Source organism: Thermothelomyces thermophilus, chromosome 6, assembly GCF_000226095.1.
Source record: "Thermothelomyces thermophilus ATCC 42464 chromosome 6, complete sequence".
NCBI lineage: Eukaryota > Fungi > Ascomycota > Sordariomycetes > Sordariales > Chaetomiaceae > Thermothelomyces > Thermothelomyces thermophilus.
The window spans coordinates 2,300,402-2,321,313 of NC_016477.1; the positions used below are offsets into that span (position 1 = coordinate 2,300,402).

Consider the following 20,912-nt stretch of genomic DNA (forward strand, 5'->3'; position numbering starts at 1 on the left):
ACTCTTGCAGAACGACACTCGCAAGTTGGAAACGATTGGCTTTCTGCGGTGTAGGCGTTGCTGGACATACCTTCATGCTGCTCTGTTAGTAGTCACGTCACGGGCCAACATGAGAGGCTTCTCTGTCTTGGTCGACACTCACCAATCGTCGACTGATCTGAATGAGATGACGGGGCGGGTATAATGGGGAACAGATTTTGCAAAAGCAGGGAGTGAGAAAGGCCCTCGTCATGTTTCGGCGCTGCCTCTATCCATGACGGCCTCCTCCGACTGAGACGAGAAGCTCGAATCAAGACTCCAGACTTTGAGGCTCGTCTCCTTGACAGCGATACGCGGTTTGGAACTGCCCCGCCGTGCGGTGCTGGCCTCTGACCCGGACTCCTCCGAGCTGTCAGAGCTGTCACCACCGACAAAAGTCCAGGCCCCTGAGCAGGTCGCAACAACTGATCCACTCATATGCATTGCCGTGGCCCCGACTGCAGAGCCGTGCGCCTTCCAGGTCCAGGTCGGTTGAACGGCGCCCTCCTGATTCCCAACCCCCTCCCAGGCTACAACAGCCCCGTCCTTCGTTCCCGCCCACACCTCAAAGCCGCCGGTCCTCTCGCTCCCGGGAAACACATCGCAGCTCAATCGCTGATTGGTCGTTCCATCCCTCCCTTCCAGGACCCCTAGCAGCCGATGCGTGCCCCTCAGGTCATAAACCAGCAAACCCGTCGCCGCCCGTTCATTGACCAGCAGATACCGGCCACAAGGCGACCACAGGGTCTGCATCACGCCTCTCCCGCCGATTCCGGCCTCTTTCGCCGCGCCTTCGACGCTCCAGGTCGCGACGCAGTCCCCGCTCCGGACGAGATCGTACACCCCCAGGTTCCGCGTCCACGTCCCCGCGGCCAGCAGACCCCAACCCCAACCCCAACCGGCGCCGCCGCCGCCGCCATCGTCCACCGCCGACGAGACAGGCTGGGCCGCCAGCGCGGACACCATCCCGCGCATGCCCACGCCGCCCCCCTTGGCGAGGTGGCGGGCCGAGGGGATGGTGGCGATGGACAGCAGCGGGTCCGGGCTGAGGGCGTCCGGGCGGGAGACGTCGAAGAGGGCGATGCGGTTCGCGGTGCCGGCGATGAAGTGCGTCCCCGGGGCGGGCCAGAGGAGCGAGGCGATTGGGAGGTATGCCTCGGTCTCTTGCTTGATCAGTCGGAAGGAGGCGATGGGCCGGGGCCGCCCCGTCGGTGGCGGCGGCGGCGGTGCTGGTGATGATGATGCTGGCGTTGAGGGAGTGGTTGTTTGGCTGTCGTCGTCGTCATTGTGGTAAGTGTCATTAGCGTGTGATGACGATGTTGATGATGGTGATGACGGGGGAAAGGCGTGGTGGAGTTGAATGGGATGGTCGGTGCTGGCGGTGAGGAGAACCTGGGTTGAAGGGTTTTCCAGGGCAAAGTAAGGGCAGGGCGCAATGGCGCTGGTTGGTTCCGGGAGAGCGAGGGCACTGGTCGCGGTGAGCTCTGCAGGTGATTGTCGTGGCTCCAGGAGGGTCTCGGGCAGGACGAAGGTGCATATGCGGTTGGAGAAGGATGAGGTGAAGAGGGTGGTGCCGTCGGCGGACCTTGAAGGGTGAGTTGTTAGTTAGTTAGCAGCAGAAATGTACCAAAGAAAGGAGGTACACACCATTGGACGCTCTTGAAGAAAGAGTCGTGCGTATGAGCTTCATTTCTGACCGGCAGAGACCCGTTGGGGTTGCTGGTCGAGGCTACAAGGCGGACTTTGGGCGAACTCATCGTTTCTCTGTTCCCTCCTTATTATTACACTGTGTAAAATTTTGTTGGTCGCTCGCTGTTCTCTTTTCTTGTCCTGATCGGCCATATATGTGGTCATATCACTTAATTATGGTTCAATAACTCTCGCGCGAAGTACGAAGTACGGACTAACTCGAGCCTTCAAATTGGTCCAAGAGCTCCATTGATCGACAAGGGTTACACTACACTAGTTACAGCACGTCCCGCTGCGGCCCCACACTGACAGGCAAGGAGTGGGGCGTTTCCACACGCTCGCACCTGTGGCCCAGTGGCCCAGTAGCGGTAGCGGTAGCTCGCCTGCAACCTTGAGCTTCGAGTTGACAACAACTTGGGCGCAGCCAACCACCCGAGAAACAACACAGCAACTGGGCCTCTATCGCGCAACCTTCAAATCCGCTGCTGTCAAGCGGAGGGATTCTTTTTTTTTTTCTGCTCCTCTCCTCAATTCAATATCCTGATCATCGCGGACAGACAGTCCCAAAGATGGAGAGCTTGATTGCCGAGGACCGCTGCGAGGAGCTGCGCGACCTGAGCATCGTCAACCTCATTGTCTCGATGTACGACAGCCAGCAGCTGGGTCGCGCGCCCTCTTTTTGCTAACCATTCTACAGTGTCATTGTCATCGGGATGCTCATCAGCTACCTGCCCCAGCATGTTCGCATCATCAAACGCGGTACTTCCGAGGGCATTTCTCCCTACTTCGTCCTTCTCGGCACCACTTCTGCGACTTCGGCCTTTGCAAACATACTCCTTCTTCCGAAATCACGCCAGGACGTGGCCTGCTGCAAAGAAATCGAGACCTTCCACTGCATCGCCGGCCTACTCGGGATTGCCCAGCTTGGCGTGCAGTGGATCTGCTTCACATTCATGTGGGTACCTTGATGGCCGCCCGCAACGGACAACGACTGACTGCTTACCGCATCACAGTTTCGTCCTGTTTCTGGTCTTTTTTCGATACAAGTCCGTTGACGATACCTACGATGAGGAGCCCGATGAAGATTCCCCGAGGTGGCAGACCGCATTGCTGGTGGCATCGTTAACCCTGCTGCACGGGCTCGCCGTCATTGTCATCACTGGCATTCTTTCCACCGTGGCCAAGGAATACCTGCCCGCCTGGGCCAACGCTCTCGGCGTCATGGCTGCTCTTCTCGCAGCGGTGCAATACGTCCCCCAGATCTGGACGACGTACCACCTCAAGCACGTGGGCAGCCTCAGCATCCCCATGATGTGCATCCAGACACCCGGCGGTTTCCTCTTCGCTGCCAGTTTGTTTGCGCGACTTGGCTGGTCCGGTTGGAGCTCATGGGGCATCTTCGTCCTGACGGCCACGATGCAGGGCCTTCTTTTGTGCCTTGCCATCTACTACGAGGTCAAGGCGCACGCAAATAGCGCCGACGCCCCCAAATCACCGTCACAGCTTCCCCATCGATCGCAGCAGCGTGTCAATGGTTTTGATGGAGATTCCCGAGCCGACTTGGAGGGCGATGGTGCGACCGACACCACACCCCTTCTCCAGGATGGGCGGAACGGAGACACCCGTCGAGACTACGACACCCACCGGGGTTGAGCGGCCCGTTAGAAGACGATGTGCTGAGCCGGAGGACAGACAAGAGTTGGTTGGCCTGTCTCTGCACTTAATCTGGAACCTGGGGTGCTACATAACTGGGCTCGCGCCGCAACCTACATTGGCATGCTCAAAAAACCACTCCATTCTAACTTTTTTTGCATTGGATCTTTCTGGGGATGCTTGTTCAAGCACGGGACCTCTCGCGTGGATGCCCTATCTGTGTCATGAGGTGGTGCTTGGCGGTTGATGCGACCGCGCACAGGCACCGACTGCTATACGCCATGCACGGTGCAGTGCTGCACCATTTCAACTCGAAAACGCCTAGTCCCTAGATGCTCTGCACAGTTTCTGCAAAGTAATTAAGAGGCCGAGAGCGAGCCTTGAGGCTCATGCCCTTGTGGGCCTTCTGGCTGAGGCTAAAATGGTTTTTGTTCAGCCTGCCTCTTCTTCCCGTCGAGCCGCAACAAACATCAAACGCTACTGGGCATTCTTCCGCCACTGACGGCGACGGCTCGTCGGAGAAATTTTCTATCAGCGATATGTTGGTTGGCGATTTTGTCGGGAGGTTTCTGTTGGAACACGGAACGGATGCGGATCAGGGCAACGATCTCCGCGCTGGAACACGTTGCGCCCCGTCTCTGTCTTATGCAACACTTTACCCGCCACAGACAAAAGTGTTTTTGAACGTTTCTGGCATCATCAGCCACACTCGGGAGAGCTCTGCCTGTTCTCGGGGGGTGCATCTCAAACGGCATCGCCCGGTTCTTCGCAAGCTCCAGCCGATCAGGTCGACGGTGCAGCGAGGCGACTGCCGAACGAAATGCACCGCGGTCTTTGGCCGTCGGGAGAGACGAGTGCGTCTTCCAACGACATGCGCCGTGGGTCTTGCTATATTTGGACTCTGGCTTAAGTTTCTGCCAGCTTCCCAGTTCTACAGTCTTCCTATCGTAATGTCTTTTCCTTTAACTTTCATCGTATTTAACACATCCGAGGGTTCCGTCGAAATATTATTAAATCAGCATCATCCAACGTTCATACCAGCAGGCTGGGTTAGCAATGTCATCGTGGGAACTGCAAGACGGCCAGAACGTGGTGGTCGGACGACAAAACACGGCGCCGTGTCCGAATGGCAATGGCACGACCATAGGCACTGCCCAAGAATTCACTGTCCTCTGCAACACAAGGCTGGCTGGAGATGTTCTTGACCGCTTTGAGGCTTCGTCTTCATGGCGTCAAGGTACCGCCAGCCGGGCGAGAGGAAGGACGATGACTGGGATAGGGAACTCGCCCTAAGTTGCGCCTGGAAGGGGGAGCGTGGCCGTTACCGGTGTTACTGTGAGGAATAGTGTGGTTGCGATTATGACTGGGCGACCGATGGGCCATGGAGAGGTTGGAGGATGTAGAAGAAGGAGAGGGTGGGAAAGGGAAGGGGAAGGGGAAGGGGAAGGGGCAGGGGCAGGAAGAAGAGAAGGCCGGAAGAGGGTCGGCTGTTCTCAGGGGCGAAGGAGGGGCGCATCGCAGAGTTGAGGGCTAGTCTCTCAACGGGCTGGGCCAGAATAAATGGTCCCAGAGGACTGAGTAAATGGGGACTGGAGAGAACCAGGGACGGGATCGATGGGTTGCGCCGAATTATTGCGAGCACGGATGGAATTTGGAGAGAAGCTGTTCCGATATCTCCTGCGTTGTCCAATGTTCTTGTACAAATGATTCCACCTGCTCCCGCCTCTGGTGTGCCCTCTGTTCCGTGCACGAGCGAGCTTGGGGCTGATGATGCGGTCAGTCATACACTAGTGTATGCCCCACAGGGCTGGCTCCCTGAAAGCGGGTCTGATATATCAGACGCAGGGGCCGCTGAGCGGTTCCCGTTGCAGCATTGCAGGGGCGTGACCGCGCTGCGAACCTGATTGGCCCGACCAGGAGAGGAATTGATCGCGATAACTGGATGTTGTCATGCCGAATGACACCGGCCTCGGATTCCCGCGTGTCTTTTTCTCGTCAAGCGCGCACGTTTGGGAACGAGATGGGGCATTGATCAAGGAGGGGAGTCGGCGCTCTTCTATTTCCCATTTCTTTCCTATCCTGCCTCCCGTACTCCTCTTGACCCAGCTTCTATCTCGTCCGGGTACCAGCAGAGCGCCTCAAGAATAAGGTACAGTGCATACATACAGGATAATAGTTAGGTAGTGGGGTCAACCTCGGCCATCGCGGAAAGCGTGAGGCCCCCCACTCACCACTTTCCGCGCTCGCAGTCGGCAACGCCCGCATCAGCAGGGCTCCGTTTCCGTCGTGCGCATTCATCTCGGGGTCCAATCTGCATCTACAAGTAGCCAGAATCAGCGCGCGGTCCGATGGCTGTCACGCACGTTCCCGTGGCCGCCGGCCACGATGAGGACAGCGACCACCACGAGCTCCCGTCGAACGCGCAGCAGCACCCACACCCTCACTCGCAGCCCGCCCTGCACCAGCACTCGCTCTCCAACGCCTCGACTGCGACCGTCGACATCGAAGCTTGGACCGTCGCCGCCCTCGAGTCGCTTAGCATCGCGCCCGTCGCCCGCGGCACCGGCAACGCCTTGTCCATCCCTCTCGATGGCGACGCCCTCCCCGGCCAGAGCCAGCGCGGGTCGACGCCTCACAATGGTGCCGGCGGTGGTGGTACCCCATCCGGCATGAAGCTGCGGGGCGTCGCGTTCGACGACGGCCGGGGCTCTGCCGCACCCTATGGCGCACCCATCACCCCTCCGCGTCGGCCGCCCTCCCGGCGCGACAGCATGCGCAGGCGTGATGCGCTCTTGAAGGGGAAAGAAGGCAGCAGGCAGCGGAGGCGATGGGAGAACGGTAAAAGAACCCAACTTTCTCCTCCACCCTTCCCCCGGAACAATCCCAAAATCTTGTTAGCTGGCTAACCCGTACTCCGGGGGGTCCCCTGTCCGCGTTCTCCCTCCCCCCAACACGTATATCTGGAAACAGACCATCTCCTGCACGTCCCCAACGTCGTCCCGCCGCTGCCGTCCGACTGGCAGATATGCCCCACCCATCGCGTCCTGCCGCCCGTGCCGTACCAGCTGGCGCAGTACTGGGATAAGGGCCTGAGGGAGCGGGCCGAGGCCGAGAAGCAGAGGCGGAGGCAGAAGCAGAAACGAAACACCGAGCAGCAGCAGCAGCAGCAGCCGGAGGTCGGCTTCGTCCCGCGCGACCTGCGCAACACGGCCAAGCGCACGCCCGCCGTCAAGTCGTGGCTGCGCGCCCTCGAGGAGCCGGTGCGCGCGTTCGTGGTCGAGCGCGGGCTGGCCGTTCCCCCCGGCGCCGGCGCCGGCGCCGCCGCCGCTACCACCACCACCACCACCACCACCACCACCAGCGCGAGGGAGAACAAGAGCGGCGAGAGCGAGAGCGACACCGACAGCGACGACGAGGAGATTGTGTTTGTGGGGCGCAACGCCCGCAACGCGCGGGATGGCGAGTCGTGGAAGAAGGCGCAGCGCAACGTTGCCGGGCAGAAGCAGCAGCAGCAGCAGCAGGTCGAGGAAGAGAGGGGCATGGTGTTGGAGATGGAGGACGACGAGGGGGGTGGGGGTGCTTTCAAGTGCGTCCTTCTTCTTCTTCTTCTTTTTTCTTCTTTGCATTTCCTTTCTCTTTTCACTCTCCTCCTTCTTCCTTCTTTCGCCCATATATATACGTCTGGTGTGGACGTCCGAAGCTGGTCACTCACCAACCTACGACAGGCGCTGGCTCACACACTCCATCTCGGACTATTACGGCCTCGATTCCAAGTCGGTTATGGTGGGCAACCCCGCGCGTCGCGTCGTATACGTTGGCGTCAAGCAGAAGCAGAAGCAGGCCGCTCTACGGCAGAAGCCGCCCAACCGACCTCTGCTGCCGCCGCCCCTGTGGGAGATGTTCTGAGGAAGACGCTCGAGGGTCCCTGTATCAGTGTATGTTCCTTGTCCGAGAAGTTGACTGTGGTGCATTGCATCTGTAGACTGTAGGTAGTAGAAAGCGTGCCGGTATACGGTACCAGTGCGCCAGCGCATACATTCAAGTTTGCAACTCGTCCCCAAGCTCCGGACTCGAATTCGACGATGCAGCTAAGAAGAGGTCGAAGCATACGACCACCATGGTCTTCGCCTCCTATTATCGCCTTCAGCAATTCCCCAGAAACAAAATTGGAGCATATCCTTTGGAGGCAAGCCCAACACCACTCCACATCTTGAGATCAAGTTTTACGCGACACCTCATACCCGTCGTAGGAATTAGCAGTCAACCTCTTTAACTCCAGTCTCACAATCACAACCACCACTAAGTCATGAGAGCGGTCACGCTAAGTCGAGGAGATTTATATGTGCGATTTGCAGCACAATGTCATTCAGACAGGTCATGACTGTTCATTCATAATCACCATCACCGATCACCTCCCCCTTCCAACGATTCGAGCCCAGTTCTGCCCAACATCACCAGACCTCCAAATCTCCCGACCAAAAGAGCTCTACGCAGACACGCCAAGAGCCGAGTTGAAAGCATCGGCGGCAGCCTGTCCGCTAGCCGCCTGAGCAGCCTGCGAAGCCTGCTGGCAAGCTTGGACAGTCTCCTGGGGGGCCTTGCACGAGCTCTGCAGTCTGGAGCAGGTGAAGTCGGCAATGATGCGGATGGCCTGAGCCGAGCCGTGGTTGAAGTCCGCCGTGTTCACGTTCTGGAAGCTGGCCTCCTTGCGGCCGTCCAGGCCGACGGCGAACTGGATCGCCGGGCTGCCGCAAGTGCCAAAGTCCAGACCGTTAACCTGGCGACGGGTAGGGCTCGAGCGCCGGAACCTCTTGAGGTTGTTGGCGGCGCGGCACTCAGCCTCCTGTTGCTCGCACTGCTGGACGCCGCCCTGGAGCTGTCCAGAGTTGGCGGCGTTGGCGCACGCGTTCTTCTGAATAGAGCACGAGCGCTGGAGCGCGGCGTTAGCGGTCGTGAACGTCGCTCCGTTGACCGAAAACGGCCGATCCGAGCCAGCAGTGCTCTCGACTGGAGGGGGGACACCGCCCAAGGAGCCGGTGAAGGTCTGAATATTAACGGTGCCGGTGGCCGAGTCACCCGCTCCATTACCACCGTCGGTGTTATTGGAAGGCGGTGCCACAACTTGGGTGTCATTGGCAGGCGGTGTTACAATGACCTCGCAAGCTACGGTGATGTTAGGGATCAACCCTTATAGGGGGAGAAGAGATCAGGCTTGAACGTACCGTCATCGGAACCGTCATCGGAACCGTCATCCACACCATCATCGACATCACCACCAGCGCCGGCACCGGGCGTGATATCGGCAACGGCAGCCAGAATTTCATCTTCGGTAACCGCAGGGGTGAGGAGATTCAGCGTGAAGATGCAACCCTGGGGATCATCGGGGTCGTCACAGGTGTTGCCTTTAGCAGTCGGGTCACCGATCTTAGATAGCGTTGTCAGCTCAGAGGCTCCACACCTCTACGCCCACTATAAAAACTTCAACCTACCTCGCCCGGCGGGAATGTAGCGCTTTGGAGAGCAAGCAGGGGGTCAGCACCGATCGATGCCAGAGACTTGGCGACCTCCAGCTCGATAGCCGCATTGTTAGCAGCCTCGGGGGAGGCCGGGTCCTGATGCTGCTGGATGTTGGCGATCTCGGGATTGGTGGCGGTCTCATTGCAAAGGACGCTGGCCTGGCCGACCGAGCCCGTATTGCGCTCCAGGGCACGGTACAGGATGGCTTGGGTCATGAGCTCGAGGTCGCCAGCGGCCTTGGCGTTGGTGAAGGCCTGGTCGGCGATGATCTGCTGCAAGCAGTCGAGGTTGGTGACGTCCCCGGCGCCTTGGGCAGCGGCCGCGTTGCCGAGAAGGGCGAACACAGCATCCTGAATGTTGAGGGGGTTGTTGAGCTTCAGGGCCTCGTTGGTTGCCCTCAGGGTGGCCTCGTGCGAGTGCTCCTGGGGAACCTCGCGCTTCGACAGCTTGCGCGAGTAGATATTGATTTCACGGGCCGAGGAAAGGCCCGCCAGAGCAACCAAAGCAGTTCCGTACTTCATTGTGTTGCAAATCTCGTAGCGATCGACGCGACGCGCAAAAACGGCTAAGGAAATGAGGGCCGGCCTTAACGAATCGAAGATTTGAGCTAAAAGAGTGTGAATAAAACAAGCAGTTCACAGAACTGGAAAGAAAGGAATGAAGATGGAAAAGTTTGTTCTTGAGGAACACAACGATCTTGACGTTGCTACATGAGACGACCACGGGGACTCTTATACAGATTGAGAGGCACTCAACTAATTAGAGGAACACAGGCCTGCCAGGCTCCATGTTGCGTCTCATGATGGACATGGACTCTGAGATCCCTGCCCGCTCGCCAAGCAGCCGTCAACCGGTGATCACGAACCGTTGCAAGTGACCAAGGCTAGGCTGTTTTCCATCGATGCGTCGTGACTGGGCCGTTCCCCAGGGAATGCGGGTTACATCGTCGGCTCGACCTAACTCCGGCGCCGGGCCGCCATCAAGGGGTGTCCAACATGCTTGATCGGGTTCGGGGAGGCGCCAAAGGGTTGCTGCTCTGAGCTTCGTCTGCGTGGTACTCCGTACGCCCCCTGTCGGAGAAGGGAGCACGGCCTATTCCTGGTCGTTTCGAGAGACGCTCGCCTGCCTGGTGAGTGACACTCGACGCGAGCCGCACGCCTGCCACTGATCTAGTTACCAGTTAGCAAAATTTCACACGGGATTTGCGGCAACTCGATGCTCTAAATATTTACGGGATGTTGAGAGAGTGGCAGGAATTAACGCCAATTCTACCTGAAAAGAAAGGATGCCGAGGCATCCACTGGCTGTTGCCTAGCAGTAGCTCACTCAGTTAAACGGGGCAGTCACGGCCGCGGCCATTGAAGAACGGGGCACCTGAGCAACGCGTTCGCGGAAGCGAAGAACTCGAGACGACATCTGCTGGGATGGCCGGTATCAGATCAGACAAGACATGGCACACCCTGTGTCTCATCATCTCCTTGGCGTGCCCTGCACAGTCCTCCGTACGCTGCAAGCGAAGTTTGCCGCGATCGGGGTTGCATTTGTTGTGCACGGGCGTCTTCTAGCCCCTGTCGCCTTTCTCACAACAGGAAACGCCTACACTAACAAACGTAATTAGCCGGTGCTGAAGAGACTGTCCGACCTCCTTCTACGGCGCCCGAGTGACGTCGATCGTGCCTCTGCCATTTGATCCTAGGCCCTTGAAGCAGAGCGCATCACTCAGGTGCAGGACATGGCTCTCCGGCACATGGCATGTCTCTTCATGCCGTTAGGCATCACGGGCCAATCGTCAGCCCGGCTTGCTGATCCTTTGCCCTGGAGGTACTGTACATCCCCTGAAAGATCGCCTAGGTTGCGCCGCGGGTGTAATATGCGAATAAGCAACAGTCACGACATCTGTATCGGGGACATCTCTAGCAGTTTATCCTGTCTTTTTGTACAATAGATTTGGCCGCAGAACAGCGTCTAAGGGGAGGAAGGCTAAAGCGGAAAAGGAAAATGTGCCCAAGCTCAAGCAGCAGTCAGTCTTGCTCCGTGGTTTATGGTCTATAAAGGCGGCGCTTGCAACCGGAAACCCCTGCGAACGCTCTCTTTTGTTTCGCCCAAACCCCGTTCTGTACTAATACACCACCCTCCTTTATCCGTCTCGGCTCGAGGTACTCTTCGTCGGAAAACATCGGCCGTTCTTTAACCGACAACCAGCTTGTTGTCGTCGGTGATGTCGTATGTCGGGATCTCGAGGTTCAGCGGGGCGGGTCCTTTCCTGATGCGGCCCGAGATGTCGTAGTGGGAACCGTGGCAGGGGCAGAACCACCCGCCGAAGTCGCCAGCCTCGCCGATGGGGACGCAGCCCAAGTGTGTGCAGACGCCTGATTCGGCCCCGTCAGTCAACCGCTCCCTATCCTCCGGTCCATCCTAGCCGGTTGTGCAGAAGACATACCCAACATGACAAGCCACTCGGGCTTCTTGACGCGGTCCGCGTCAGCCTGGGGGTCTCTTAATGAAGCGACGTTGACGCTGTTGGCCTCCTCGATCTCGGCAGCTGTGCGGTGGCGGATGAAGACGGGCTTGCCGCGCCACTTGATGATGACCTGCAGTTGTGTCAGCGCGACACACCATCCGCACCCACCCCATGACGTGCCCGCCAGACGGGAATCCTTACATTCTTGCCCTCAGGGATGGCATTGAGGTCGACCTCGACCTTGGCCATGGCCAAGACATCAGCCGAAGCGGACATGTTCACGAGGAACTCTGTTTTGACACCCACGCGTCAGCCCCCGGGGGTTTCACACCCATCATCTCCGCAGTCCTCCGGCCTCCCCACATCACATCACATCGCACCGACAACCCAATTGAGCCCGCCACTTTGACCAATGCTCCCGCAAAACCGCTGAGCAACTCACCCTGGATGGTCGACTTGGCTCCCGCGGCGGAGATGGCACCCAGCGAGCCGACCATGAAGTACGAAAACAGCGCATTCGAGCCGGAAGATCCCTTGGCCATGTACTTGGAGAAGTCGGGCACCTTGTTCTTGGGCTCGCCCTTGAAGGGGCTCTCGAAGGTGGACGACGCATCGCGGAGGGCGGGGGTCGAGCTCACGGCGCGGACGGCGGTGATCGGGAGGCGGGCGGAGCTGGCGGCGGCGGTGGCGGACCGCGCGAGGGCGCGCGACATGGTCTGCAGCGGCGCCATTGCGTGCGAACTTTTTATCTGGCGTGTGAGAATTGAGTCGGGTTCGGGGATCGGCGCGATGAAAGAATTGCCGTCGCTGGTGATCCGCGCGCGGAAGGGGGTAGGAAAGCCGGAGCGGCGAGGATTCGGTGGTGATTATCGACGTCGGCCGAGTCGTGGACTGAGGTTTTTCAGCAAAAGGCAACTGGTTGTTCCTGGGCCGAGCGCCGGCTCCACACTTTCCTGGGGACATCAAACCAGTCATGGCCTGAGGCAGGAACTTCGGGACAAATAGCCGAGTTTTCATTGGCCCTTTGCCACTCCGGCTTCTCCCGCAACCGGTTGCAAGGCAAGCCCGGAACCGCCTGGGTGCGCCAAGCATTCTTGCTCTGGACCCGACAAAGCAATTACGGATACGGATAGACCACACATCATCGAACTTGACTCCGTAGCATCCTGTACGTGTATCACTTGAACAATTCAGAAGCCCCCAGCAGCTCTACGCGGGAAACGACGCAGAAACAAACATAGAAACAGATGTTGATGCCAATACAAAACTTGATGAAACACTATTCAAGCACAATAGTCATGATGTGGATACGGTGTCTAGTCACAAATCAACCGTGATGTCAACCGAGCCAAATCGTCCAAACATAACGTAAGCGGCGTGACTGCAACACCGTAACACAATGACCTTTTCAAAGCGGCCGCCGAAATACTCCGTGCTCCCTGTCATCACGATTCGTGAGCCCCGTTACTCTCTCGCTCTCAGCATCATTGTTCTTTTCTCTCCCCCATTCATAACGCAGTTTCGATCCTTTTCAGCGGTCATTCCCACACTCAACGGATCGCCCCTGTCTCCTTGGAGACAATTGATACCCTACGTTCATTTAGTCTGAGTTTCGTAGAGCAGCAGTACGAGGAGGTGATAGAAAGCCAATTGTCTCGGAAAGCTCTTTTTTAGCTTCGAAACATAAGAGGCAACCCGCTTGATCACGCCCATCAATGCATCCGCCGCAGTTCCTCCACCATATTCCGCATATCCTCGACCGATGGACCTAGCCCCTTGCAGATTATCTCCTGAGTGGCTTCATCCACGTCCAAGAATCTTTCCAACAACTCCCCATCCAAGAATCGGAACGGGCCATCGCCTTCCCGCTCAGCATTTCTGAACGCCCTGTAGGACCTGAACGGGATGTCCCCGGCCGTTTTGAGGACGTCGGCCAGTTTTCCTTGGAATCGCAGCAGCAAATCCTGCACGTGGGGCGCAACCGTTCCGAACATGTAGATGCCTCCCTCCACCTGAGATTCCCGAGTCAGCAATAGCCCGCCTGCACTCGCTTACTTTCTTGCATCGTTAGGATGTCACTCACCGTCCCCAGGAACGCTCTCGGAACAACCAGAGCCCCCGGCGTTGTCTCCACCTCTACCTCCCGGATGCGATTCACCATCTCCCCCAGGTTCATCTCGCTCGTGATCTCCATCCGCCGCCGATCCTCCGCCGTGACTCCCTCCACGTTCCGCCTCAGCACCATCAGGTTTCCCTGCGCGTCCGCTTCCAGCCAGCTCCCCTCCCGCACAAAGCCCACGGCGGTAGCCCACACGCTCCCGAAATGCCGCGCCCGCTCGACCAGCCGCGGGGTGCCGTCCCCCGGAACGTACTCGACCAGCGAGACCGATTTCATAAGGTCCGCGACGGCGATCGTGTTTCCGCGCACGCAGATCTCGGCCGGGTAGCTCGAGGGACGGTACGAGGCCAGGCGGGTGAGCTCGCCCGTCGTGCTCGATGTCTCCTCGTAGCGGCACACGACGACCGTCTTGGTCAGGCCGGCGACGATCGTCCCGTCCTCCATGACCGCCACGCACCGGCAGGCGCCCTTGAGCTCGTGGCTCAGGATGAGGTACGGGTTGCGGTCGGCGTCCACGCCAAAGAACAGCATCCGCCCGCGGACGTCGGTACCCGGGCCGTAGTCCGGGTCCGGGAGGAAGCTGGTACCGACGATGAAGCGCTCGGCCGGGTTGCCGTACGAGTCGCGCAGCTCGGCGCGCACGACACACTCGACGAGCTCCGTGTAAGACGGGGCTCCGAGCGGGAAGGAGCGGCCTACGCGGTCGAAGATGACCTCGTCGACGAGTTTGAACGACGACTGAACAACCTCCTCGCCCGCCACGAGCTCGCGCTTGATGCAGCCGAGGCCGAAGACTTTCTCCTTGGGGGAGTAGGCGATGCGCCGGACCATCTCGTTCATGGCCAACGGCTTTACGTGTGTGCGGCGCTCGCGGTCGATATGACAGATCTTGAGCTGCTTGTCGGTTGCGAGGGCGATGCACTCCGGGAAGGCTTGCGCGTCGAAGGGGCAGATGTAGGTAGCTTCCTCGGCTGTCACCGCCGAGTAGACTATGCGACCTTCGGAGCCGTAGATGAGGCTGGGGTGCTCGGTCGTGGCGAAGATGCTATAGATGCCGTCGGGCTGTGGAAGCAAGTGAAGTCGAGCTTGGCGCATGCCGAGGATGACGCGCTTTCGGCCGGAGAGGGCAAGGTCCTTGGTGATGTTGAAGGTCACAACGTTGCCGTCTTGCATTGCGACGAATAATGTCGGCCCGGACACCCCAGGCGGCAGGATCTGAACGAGGGCAAGGTCGCGAGGAATAGATGCGTCGTCCTGAGAAGTGCGGAGCGACTCTCCGTGTATTGGCTCGAGAGTGTGCAGGTCGATAATGGAAACGGTACCGGATGACCAGAAGCCGACGACGCCGACGTTGTCCGGCTGTGCGGGCACGTGGATGCAGGCTATTTGATCCTGCTTGCTGATATCCCTTGTCCGGACGACCTGCAAGTCATCGCTAATGCTCAAGGACACAAGCTCAGTGCCGTCTACAGACAGCAGGAGAGATTTGGAGTTCGCTGACGCGTTGATGATGCTTCTCTGATCGCCGGGCTTCCACGACGCAACGGTGAGACCGCTTTCGGTATCGAGGACGGTGGCGGCGGCTGGAGTCACCTGCAAAAGTCGCCCGCCTTGGAGATCTGTGGCTAGGAGGGTTTGCTGGTCGAAAGCCAATCCCGCAAATGACTCGAGCTCCTCGACATCGCCTTGTGCATCAAACTTGAATACCCGTGTCTCGGTCAAGAATGACACAGCCAATATGTCCGTCTTTGGGGCCCCATAGCTCTTCAGGGAGAAGAGTCCGCGGCAATGCTCCAGATCGGCGAGGATGCCAACGTCTTCCAGACCGACGCCGCTTCGAACGCTCCGAAGCGACCCGTCCTTATGCACGCCGCTACAGGTAACGATGCGAGCCTGGCCGGACGAGTACTCGTTCCCCAGCTGGCCTTCGTCGCCCCTGTTGCCCATATCCATGATGGCGAAGTCCAGAATGGGGCCAATATTGTGAAGCGTCTGGACAAGCTGCAGAAGGGCTTTTGGGTCCTCATTTTGGAGATCAAGACGGAACAATTGGCTGTCGCCGTAGTGCGAACCAACAAACAGGAGGTCGTTACCGAGATACACCAAATGGCTAGCACGCGACGTCTTCCCGATCCAGTTGACGTCCAGGCTCGTTACCACGACGCTATCCGCGTTCTCCGTAACCAAGGTGAGAAGGTGCAGGTTCCCATAATCATCAGCCAAGAAGTAGTTCACCGCATTGTACTCGGCCCAAGCCACGAAGATGGATGCCTCCTTGAGAGCCGACTGCACCGTCACCTTTGTAACCTCGTCGATGTAGAGCAGCCTTGTCTCGCCCACCACGACGAGACCGCCGATGTGCGCCTTGGCCGATTCGACATTCCGCACGTTGTGCCGCTTGACCCCCTCTTCCACTTTTCGCACCGGGATCAGCATGGACGCACTCGAGTCGGGCACGTCCATGTCGATTTCTCGATCTCGTTCGGGATTGAACTTGGATGCCTCTGTATTTCGGTCGTCGGCAGTCATTCGGTAGGTTGCCAACTTCGCATCGCCGGAATCTGCCCTGCTCTGGTAGAGGAAGGCAATCTTCGGATGCCCTGTCTCGGTGTAGAGAAAGGTGCTCGCTCTGATAAACAGCTCAGACAGGCGGACCTGATCCATCCAGGTGAGCACCATCTTGTTTTTCCTGTCTCCCAGTCTCATCATGGTCAACACCCCCTCCCACAGATGCATGGCCAGAAACCGTCCGGTCGGGTCCACCAGGCACCGGTCCTGGCTCTGCGAGTCTCGCATGTGGCGCTCGCCGGGGTCTTTGAACGGGTCTATTGTGTCTAATTGTGTCGTATTCGGGTTCCACGCTAGCGTAAAGTACTCGAACCGGTCGGTGCCGACGAAAAGGAGGTCGGTCCTGGAATCCTTGGGTCGGAGCTTCTGGAGAATTGAGATAGTGCCGTTGACCACCTTTGAGGAAGTCAACGTGAGCACGCCATCCGAGAGTCGCCATATCTCTAGTCGGTTGGCCTTTCTAACTCCCCATTAGTTAGCATCGGTGGTTTCCGGGATCTGGCAGCAAGCGCAAGAGTCGTGGCACGTACGCAAGCACCAAGCTCTCCTCCTCTTCGGAGAGGAGATTGCTGCGCAGGGCGTGCCTTACGCTGCTCGGACGATGGATCGGGGCTATATAGGCCATTTCGACAGAGACTGGCGACAGCGGGTTATGACAAGGAAGCTGGCTAGTTACATCCGCCGATTTCAACGCTCATGGGAGCTTCCTTAGAGGCCGATGCAATGGGGATTCCGGAGATAAGATACGAATACCAAGAGTTCCACTCCCGGGCTGCTGAAGCCGGCCCCGCGGTCGCCGTCTCGCGGGGCAAACGGCGTGTTAACCAATCAGGAGCTTGATTGCTTACGGGTGTGTGGGCCAGAGATGCTTTCTTCGTAACCCTTAGGGCGCTTTCAAACATCGCTCTCTTGGGGCCACAACTACACCAGATTTCTTCCCTCTGCTGATTCCCAGTCTAACTGCTCAATCTCTCGCAGAGTTTGCAGCATCCTCCAAAGACCGATCTCAAGAGCGTCCCGGCTTACGGTGAACGTCGGGCGGAAGCATCCCAGCTCCTTAGTGAAGAAATTGGTTCCCAGGGCAATCGCAACCTTGTTCGCAGAGAACCGTTTGCCCGCCTCCAGCTCGCGCCGCTTATATTCTTCCTTCTCCTGGGGTGTCAGCCGATGAAGTGACAAGCTTTCAATCCTCTTCGCTCCAGATAGGTACACTCTGAGATCGATCCGTATAAACATGCCGGCATTCCTATTCCGTGATTAGCGTTAGTGCTTCGTCTGGTCGATTGCGAGGAAGGGGTCTTACGAGTTCTTATAGTACGCGATTCCGTGCTCGTCCAAGAACCGCGTTGCAAACGCATACTGGTCACCTAAGCGCTGCCGATTCACCATCAAGAAGTTCTCGGTGAAACTCTTGTCGTCGAGCATCTTGGCCCAGATCTCTTGGACTATGTACGGTGGCCAGGTGAGCTGCGGGATGATGATGCCCTCGCCTTCATCGCATATGGACCATGCGAGACTGTCGATGACAGAAGTTACTCCGGATAGCACCAGAATGTCCTCATGCCGGACGGCTCTGTGGGGTTGGAAGCTGGAGTTGAGGTAGGATGCGAGGGCCTGTCTAATAAGGCGTGGAGATCCCTTCGGCCCAGAACCATACGTGAGATGGTGGACAGGTGCGACAGCTAGATTTCTCCCGATGTACAGTACTCGGCAACCTCGCTGTGCATGAGGGCGTTCTCGGCTAAGCTCAGGTTGACTCTGCACCCGGTCAGATGAGAGGATCAGGCGACTGCTCTTCTCAACGGCCAACTCAACTGACACTCCATCAGGGTGGTCTGGCGTCCAAAGGTTGGCTAATGACTTCTCGAAAAGCTCCCACTGACGCAAATGGACGTAATTGTAGCCCGCTCGATTGGCGAGGTGGAAGGAGGCGGCGACATCCTCGGCAGACGTGGCTTCGGAACGATCAGACATTGTTTTATTTCGGCTCATTCCACGATGGCTCCCTCTGCTAGGGAGGTCAACTTCACCGAATCCCAATGGATGTGGTGCGCCGAGTGGGACTGCAAAACGCTACCTCGTGCTGCTCCGCCGAAACACTCCACGTGTAGTTATGGGTCATCCATCTCACCGAGCCACTGGGTCGGATGCTGGTAGCTGAACAAGGGCGACGCATCGACCGACGGACTGGCTTGCCTATTTTGCGGGCTAGCTTTTCCCGAAATGTTGCTAAATCCGCTACGGCGGGAACTGTTGCTCCGCTTTCGAGTGTCGACTACCCTCCCGGGAGTATTAGGTGTTCGCGGCATTCTGGACCAGCGACAGAAAGGAACGGAGTAAGAACAATGCCAATGTGATGGCCGCAGTTGTGGACCATGTCTCGCAACATGGAGTGACTCTACCTACGTGTAAACAACACTTCACGAATCGGTCCAAATTGAGGACTCAGCCCTACTTGGGCGAAATGTTTTCCAGTGACAAACACCTGGGATTAAAAACAGTCTGGAAAAGAAACACTAGGTACTTGCGAACACCAGGAATCACTCAAAAACTAGGCAAAATGACAATCCTTCTTCATCACAGCCCGAGCTATGCCCGAGGATGCAATGAAAAAGGAATTTGTTCGCGTCATCCGGAGGCAGTGTAATACCGGAGACACAGTGAGACTCAGGCTCGGCAAGCCGAGGTGACTGAGTCTCGAGGTACAAAAATTAATTTAATCAAGAATCTACTCCGTAGAGTAGTTTCAGAGATTAAACTGAAAAGAACAGATACTACACTTGATCTAAGCCAAAAGGCAAAGAGAGCTGAGGAAAAAAAGGAAAAGAAAGGTCAAGAATCGAGGCAGGCCGGCGACCAATTTATAGACGAAGGAATTGGTCTGTGCACGACTGCATGGGTAACTGTTGGAGTTGCTCGCACGTGACCCAACAAGTCGAACAAAGGCTGAGGCCAGGTTCCCACCTACTCCACCAGGGGTTGCTTCCACCGCCCCACTTGAAAAGTGGTTTGTTTACCGTGTACGGATTACGGAGTACGGAGTAACCCGTGGGTGTCGGTTTCAGGAAGGATTAACATACTCGCATGAGACTTACAACACAGGCTTTCTAGGACATTTTGACTGGTTGTATCTTTTAATCGTATGCGAATACGTGCATGAGACAATAACTGCGCCATGTTTGGCGCATCCAGGTGACCTTAAAGAATGGTACCTCGTCTTGCTCAACAGTGAGGCAAGGACGGCAACCTAGAAGCTTCGCTTGATGCTCGGCCTTGTCTTGTTTCCCAGACGGGCTCATTCGACCTGATTTCCGATGTCTCCTGGGCGAGAAAGATCTTGGGATGCCACATCAAAGATCTTCAAGAAAGAACAACTTCTTGCCTCGCTTTGGCAAGGATCGATTCTACTAAGGATCTTGCTCAAGTTCCTCAAGGTAGTTGGTTTTGCAAAGGGGCAGCTCATGGAGAGCAGTTTGCGGTGAAGAGGCTATGCAAGGATCAGACGAGCGTTGAGCTTGAAGACCAGCTGCCTCTTAGGATGTCAGATATTCCGCGTTCCGCGTTTTCCTGTTTCAACAGACCGGTTGTTCCTAAACTGTGGTACCGGGGAGCATTTAATCAAGCTTCGTCTGCCCGCAAGGATGAAAAGAAGGTCCTCCAATTCAGAGTCCAAAGCAAATGCGCCGAATAAGGAGAATAAGGAGTGGCTTAGCGTCAGCCTATTTGAATCTGCATTTCCGAGAACAATAACCCAGTTCATCCCAGTGGAAGCTCATCTGCTATTGTACAAATAATTACTCTTCAAGGATTGAGGAAAATGACAATAAGATACGATCTCCATGATCTCTAGGAAACTTTTATCCTCTTACATGTGCCGGGAATCTGTCTCTTCTACCCTTACACATCAATTACCTTGCTCTCGGATGGCGATATTCCAGGCCTCGGCCCCAGGACCAAACTGCCAACACTCGGTCACAATCTGAAGCAGACGGCCCAGCCAAAGACACGATGGCGAACCTGCCTCCTCGCCCAGTTTTCACCAATTTAGGGGACGGCACGCCCGCATACAACAGCCGTGCCCGGGGCTCCAACCTGCCGAGTGGCATGAATCCAGGGCACTCGACGAATCCCCGGCACTTCCACCCTTATGACCGCCGGCTGAGCACACCCACCACTCAAGGGTCCCGTTTTGCCACCATTCCTCCGTGGCGGCGCAACAGGATCCATCACAATTCCCAACCTGGCTTCCCAACACATCAATATACTGGTCAGTACTCGGCCCCCTTCTCGGGCGGGACCGCATTCGCCAGCCACCGCGTCCCCGTCAACATCAACGCGACCCGGGCCAGACAACAACAACAAGGCGGCCGACAGAGCGTCCCAGCCAACTACGCTGTCAACGAGCCCATGGTTCCGTTCTCCCGCTCGGCCGTCAGCAGCTCTTCCCACCCGGCTAGCTGCTCCAGTGAGGCTACTGCCACCACAACAAGGGGTGCTAACGGTGCTGCGGGCTCAGCGCCGTCACCAAACCTGGGCGCCGGTGAAACCTCTCCGCGGTCGTTCTCGGCTATTAATACTGTCAGTCATGGCGCAGGTAGCCAGCCTTCCTGGCACGGTGTGAGCCAGACGACAAGTTCGACCACCCTAGGTGGGAGGCCATTCGCTTCTAATAACCCTCCCACTTGCACCAGCCAAACAACCCCATCCAAAACGACGACGACGGGTACAGCCGCCACCACCACCACCACCGCCACCACCATCTCTCTTGTCCCCGCGGCCGACACAGCCGCAGCCACGACACTCGCCGTCACCCTTGGGCCCTGTTCGCGCACCTTCGTCATCGCCACCCCGGTCGCTCATCACTTCACCGCTCCCCGGTCCACCACC

At 57.6% G+C, this 20,912-nt stretch overlaps 9 protein-coding genes across 9 annotated transcripts; 4 read left to right on the plus strand and 5 right to left on the minus strand.

The window, feature by feature from the left end:
* Positions 1-96: 96 nt before the first annotated feature.
* MYCTH_2310589 (uncharacterized protein) lies at positions 97-1,904 on the minus strand. Its single transcript, XM_003666082.1, has 2 exons — positions 1,666-1,904; positions 97-1,603 (listed from the first exon to the last, which is right to left on the minus strand). The coding sequence occupies exons 1-2, from the start codon at positions 1,773-1,775 to the stop codon at positions 229-231; spliced, it is 1,485 nt and encodes a 494-aa protein (XP_003666130.1). The 5' UTR covers positions 1,776-1,904; the 3' UTR covers positions 97-228.
* Positions 1,905-2,114: 210 nt separating this feature from the next.
* Positions 2,115-3,555, plus strand: MYCTH_2310592 (uncharacterized protein). The gene is made up of 3 exons (XM_003666083.1): positions 2,115-2,350; positions 2,405-2,662; positions 2,721-3,555. The coding sequence occupies exons 1-3, from the start codon at positions 2,277-2,279 to the stop codon at positions 3,358-3,360; spliced, it is 972 nt and encodes a 323-aa protein (XP_003666131.1). The 5' UTR covers positions 2,115-2,276; the 3' UTR covers positions 3,361-3,555.
* Positions 3,556-4,732, plus strand: MYCTH_2310595 (uncharacterized protein). Its single transcript, XM_003666084.1, has one exon. The coding sequence runs from the start codon at positions 4,417-4,419 to the stop codon at positions 4,651-4,653; it is 237 nt and encodes a 78-aa protein (XP_003666132.1). The 5' UTR covers positions 3,556-4,416; the 3' UTR covers positions 4,654-4,732.
* A 606-nt stretch (positions 4,733-5,338) lies between these two features.
* Positions 5,339-7,483, plus strand: MYCTH_2310597 (uncharacterized protein). The gene is made up of 3 exons (XM_003666085.1): positions 5,339-6,198; positions 6,331-6,946; positions 7,086-7,483. Exons 1-3 carry the CDS (start codon positions 5,709-5,711, stop codon positions 7,264-7,266), a joined length of 1,287 nt encoding a protein of 428 aa, XP_003666133.1. The 5' UTR covers positions 5,339-5,708; the 3' UTR covers positions 7,267-7,483.
* A 256-nt stretch (positions 7,484-7,739) lies between these two features.
* MYCTH_2310599 (uncharacterized protein) lies at positions 7,740-10,092 on the minus strand. The gene is made up of 4 exons (XM_003666086.1): positions 9,634-10,092; positions 8,850-9,484; positions 8,595-8,784; positions 7,740-8,523 (listed from the first exon to the last, which is right to left on the minus strand). Exons 2-4 carry the CDS (start codon positions 9,396-9,398, stop codon positions 7,847-7,849), a joined length of 1,416 nt encoding a protein of 471 aa, XP_003666134.1. The 5' UTR covers positions 9,399-9,484; positions 9,634-10,092; the 3' UTR covers positions 7,740-7,846.
* Positions 10,093-10,865: 773 nt separating this feature from the next.
* Positions 10,866-12,051, minus strand: MYCTH_2316294 (uncharacterized protein; the record flags this gene model as incomplete). Its single annotated transcript, XM_003666087.1, has 4 exons — positions 10,866-11,246; positions 11,318-11,468; positions 11,540-11,628; positions 11,781-12,051. 4 exons carry the CDS (start codon positions 12,049-12,051, stop codon positions 11,065-11,067), a joined length of 693 nt encoding a protein of 230 aa, XP_003666135.1. The 3' UTR covers positions 10,866-11,064.
* Positions 12,052-12,998: 947 nt separating this feature from the next.
* Positions 12,999-16,751, minus strand: MYCTH_2310607 (uncharacterized protein). Its single transcript, XM_003666088.1, has 3 exons — positions 16,615-16,751; positions 13,422-16,485; positions 12,999-13,350 (listed from the first exon to the last, which is right to left on the minus strand). The coding sequence occupies exons 2-3, from the start codon at positions 16,251-16,253 to the stop codon at positions 13,051-13,053; spliced, it is 3,132 nt and encodes a 1,043-aa protein (XP_003666136.1). The 5' UTR covers positions 16,254-16,485; positions 16,615-16,751; the 3' UTR covers positions 12,999-13,050.
* Positions 16,752-17,241: 490 nt separating this feature from the next.
* Positions 17,242-18,199, minus strand: MYCTH_2310609 (uncharacterized protein; the record flags this gene model as incomplete). Its single annotated transcript, XM_003666089.1, has 2 exons — positions 17,341-18,199; positions 17,242-17,287 (listed from the first exon to the last, which is right to left on the minus strand). A coding segment is annotated over exon 1 (657 nt), but the record flags the coding sequence as incomplete, so codon positions are not given.
* A 1,834-nt stretch (positions 18,200-20,033) lies between these two features.
* MYCTH_90076 (uncharacterized protein) lies at positions 20,034-20,787 on the plus strand (the record flags this gene model as incomplete). Its single annotated transcript, XM_003666090.1, has 1 exon — positions 20,034-20,787. A coding segment is annotated over one exon (754 nt), but the record flags the coding sequence as incomplete, so codon positions are not given.
* Positions 20,788-20,912: the final 125 nt, after the last annotated feature.

Coding starts and splice junctions, on each gene's coding strand:
- MYCTH_2310589 (XM_003666082.1), bottom strand. CDS start 1,775: ATGAGTTCGCCCAAAGTCCGCCTTGTAGCCTCGACCAGCAACCCCAAC. Junction 1,604..1,665: donor TTCTTCAAGAGCGTCCAATG/GTGTGTACCTCC, acceptor TCACCCTTCAAG/GTCCGCCGACGGCACCACCC.
- MYCTH_2310592 (XM_003666083.1), top strand. CDS start 2,277: ATGGAGAGCTTGATTGCCGAGGACCGCTGCGAGGAGCTGCGCGACCTG. Junction 2,351..2,404: donor GTCAACCTCATTGTCTCGAT/GTACGACAGCCA, acceptor ACCATTCTACAG/TGTCATTGTCATCGGGATGC. Junction 2,663..2,720: donor TGGATCTGCTTCACATTCAT/GTGGGTACCTTG, acceptor ACCGCATCACAG/TTTCGTCCTGTTTCTGGTCT.
- MYCTH_2310595 (XM_003666084.1), top strand. CDS start 4,417: ATGTCATCGTGGGAACTGCAAGACGGCCAGAACGTGGTGGTCGGACGA.
- MYCTH_2310597 (XM_003666085.1), top strand. CDS start 5,709: ATGGCTGTCACGCACGTTCCCGTGGCCGCCGGCCACGATGAGGACAGC. Junction 6,199..6,330: donor GCGGAGGCGATGGGAGAACG/GTAAAAGAACCC, acceptor ATCTGGAAACAG/ACCATCTCCTGCACGTCCCC. Junction 6,947..7,085: donor GGGGGTGGGGGTGCTTTCAA/GTGCGTCCTTCT, acceptor AACCTACGACAG/GCGCTGGCTCACACACTCCA.
- MYCTH_2310599 (XM_003666086.1), bottom strand. CDS start 9,398: ATGAAGTACGGAACTGCTTTGGTTGCTCTGGCGGGCCTTTCCTCGGCC. Junction 8,785..8,849: donor CTACATTCCCGCCGGGCGAG/GTAGGTTGAAGT, acceptor ACGCTATCTAAG/ATCGGTGACCCGACTGCTAA. Junction 8,524..8,594: donor GGATGACGGTTCCGATGACG/GTTCCGATGACG, acceptor ACATCACCGTAG/CTTGCGAGGTCATTGTAACA.
- MYCTH_2310607 (XM_003666088.1), bottom strand. CDS start 16,253: ATGCGAGACTCGCAGAGCCAGGACCGGTGCCTGGTGGACCCGACCGGA. Junction 13,351..13,421: donor CGAGAGCGTTCCTGGGGACG/GTGAGTGACATC, acceptor CGGGAATCTCAG/GTGGAGGGAGGCATCTACAT.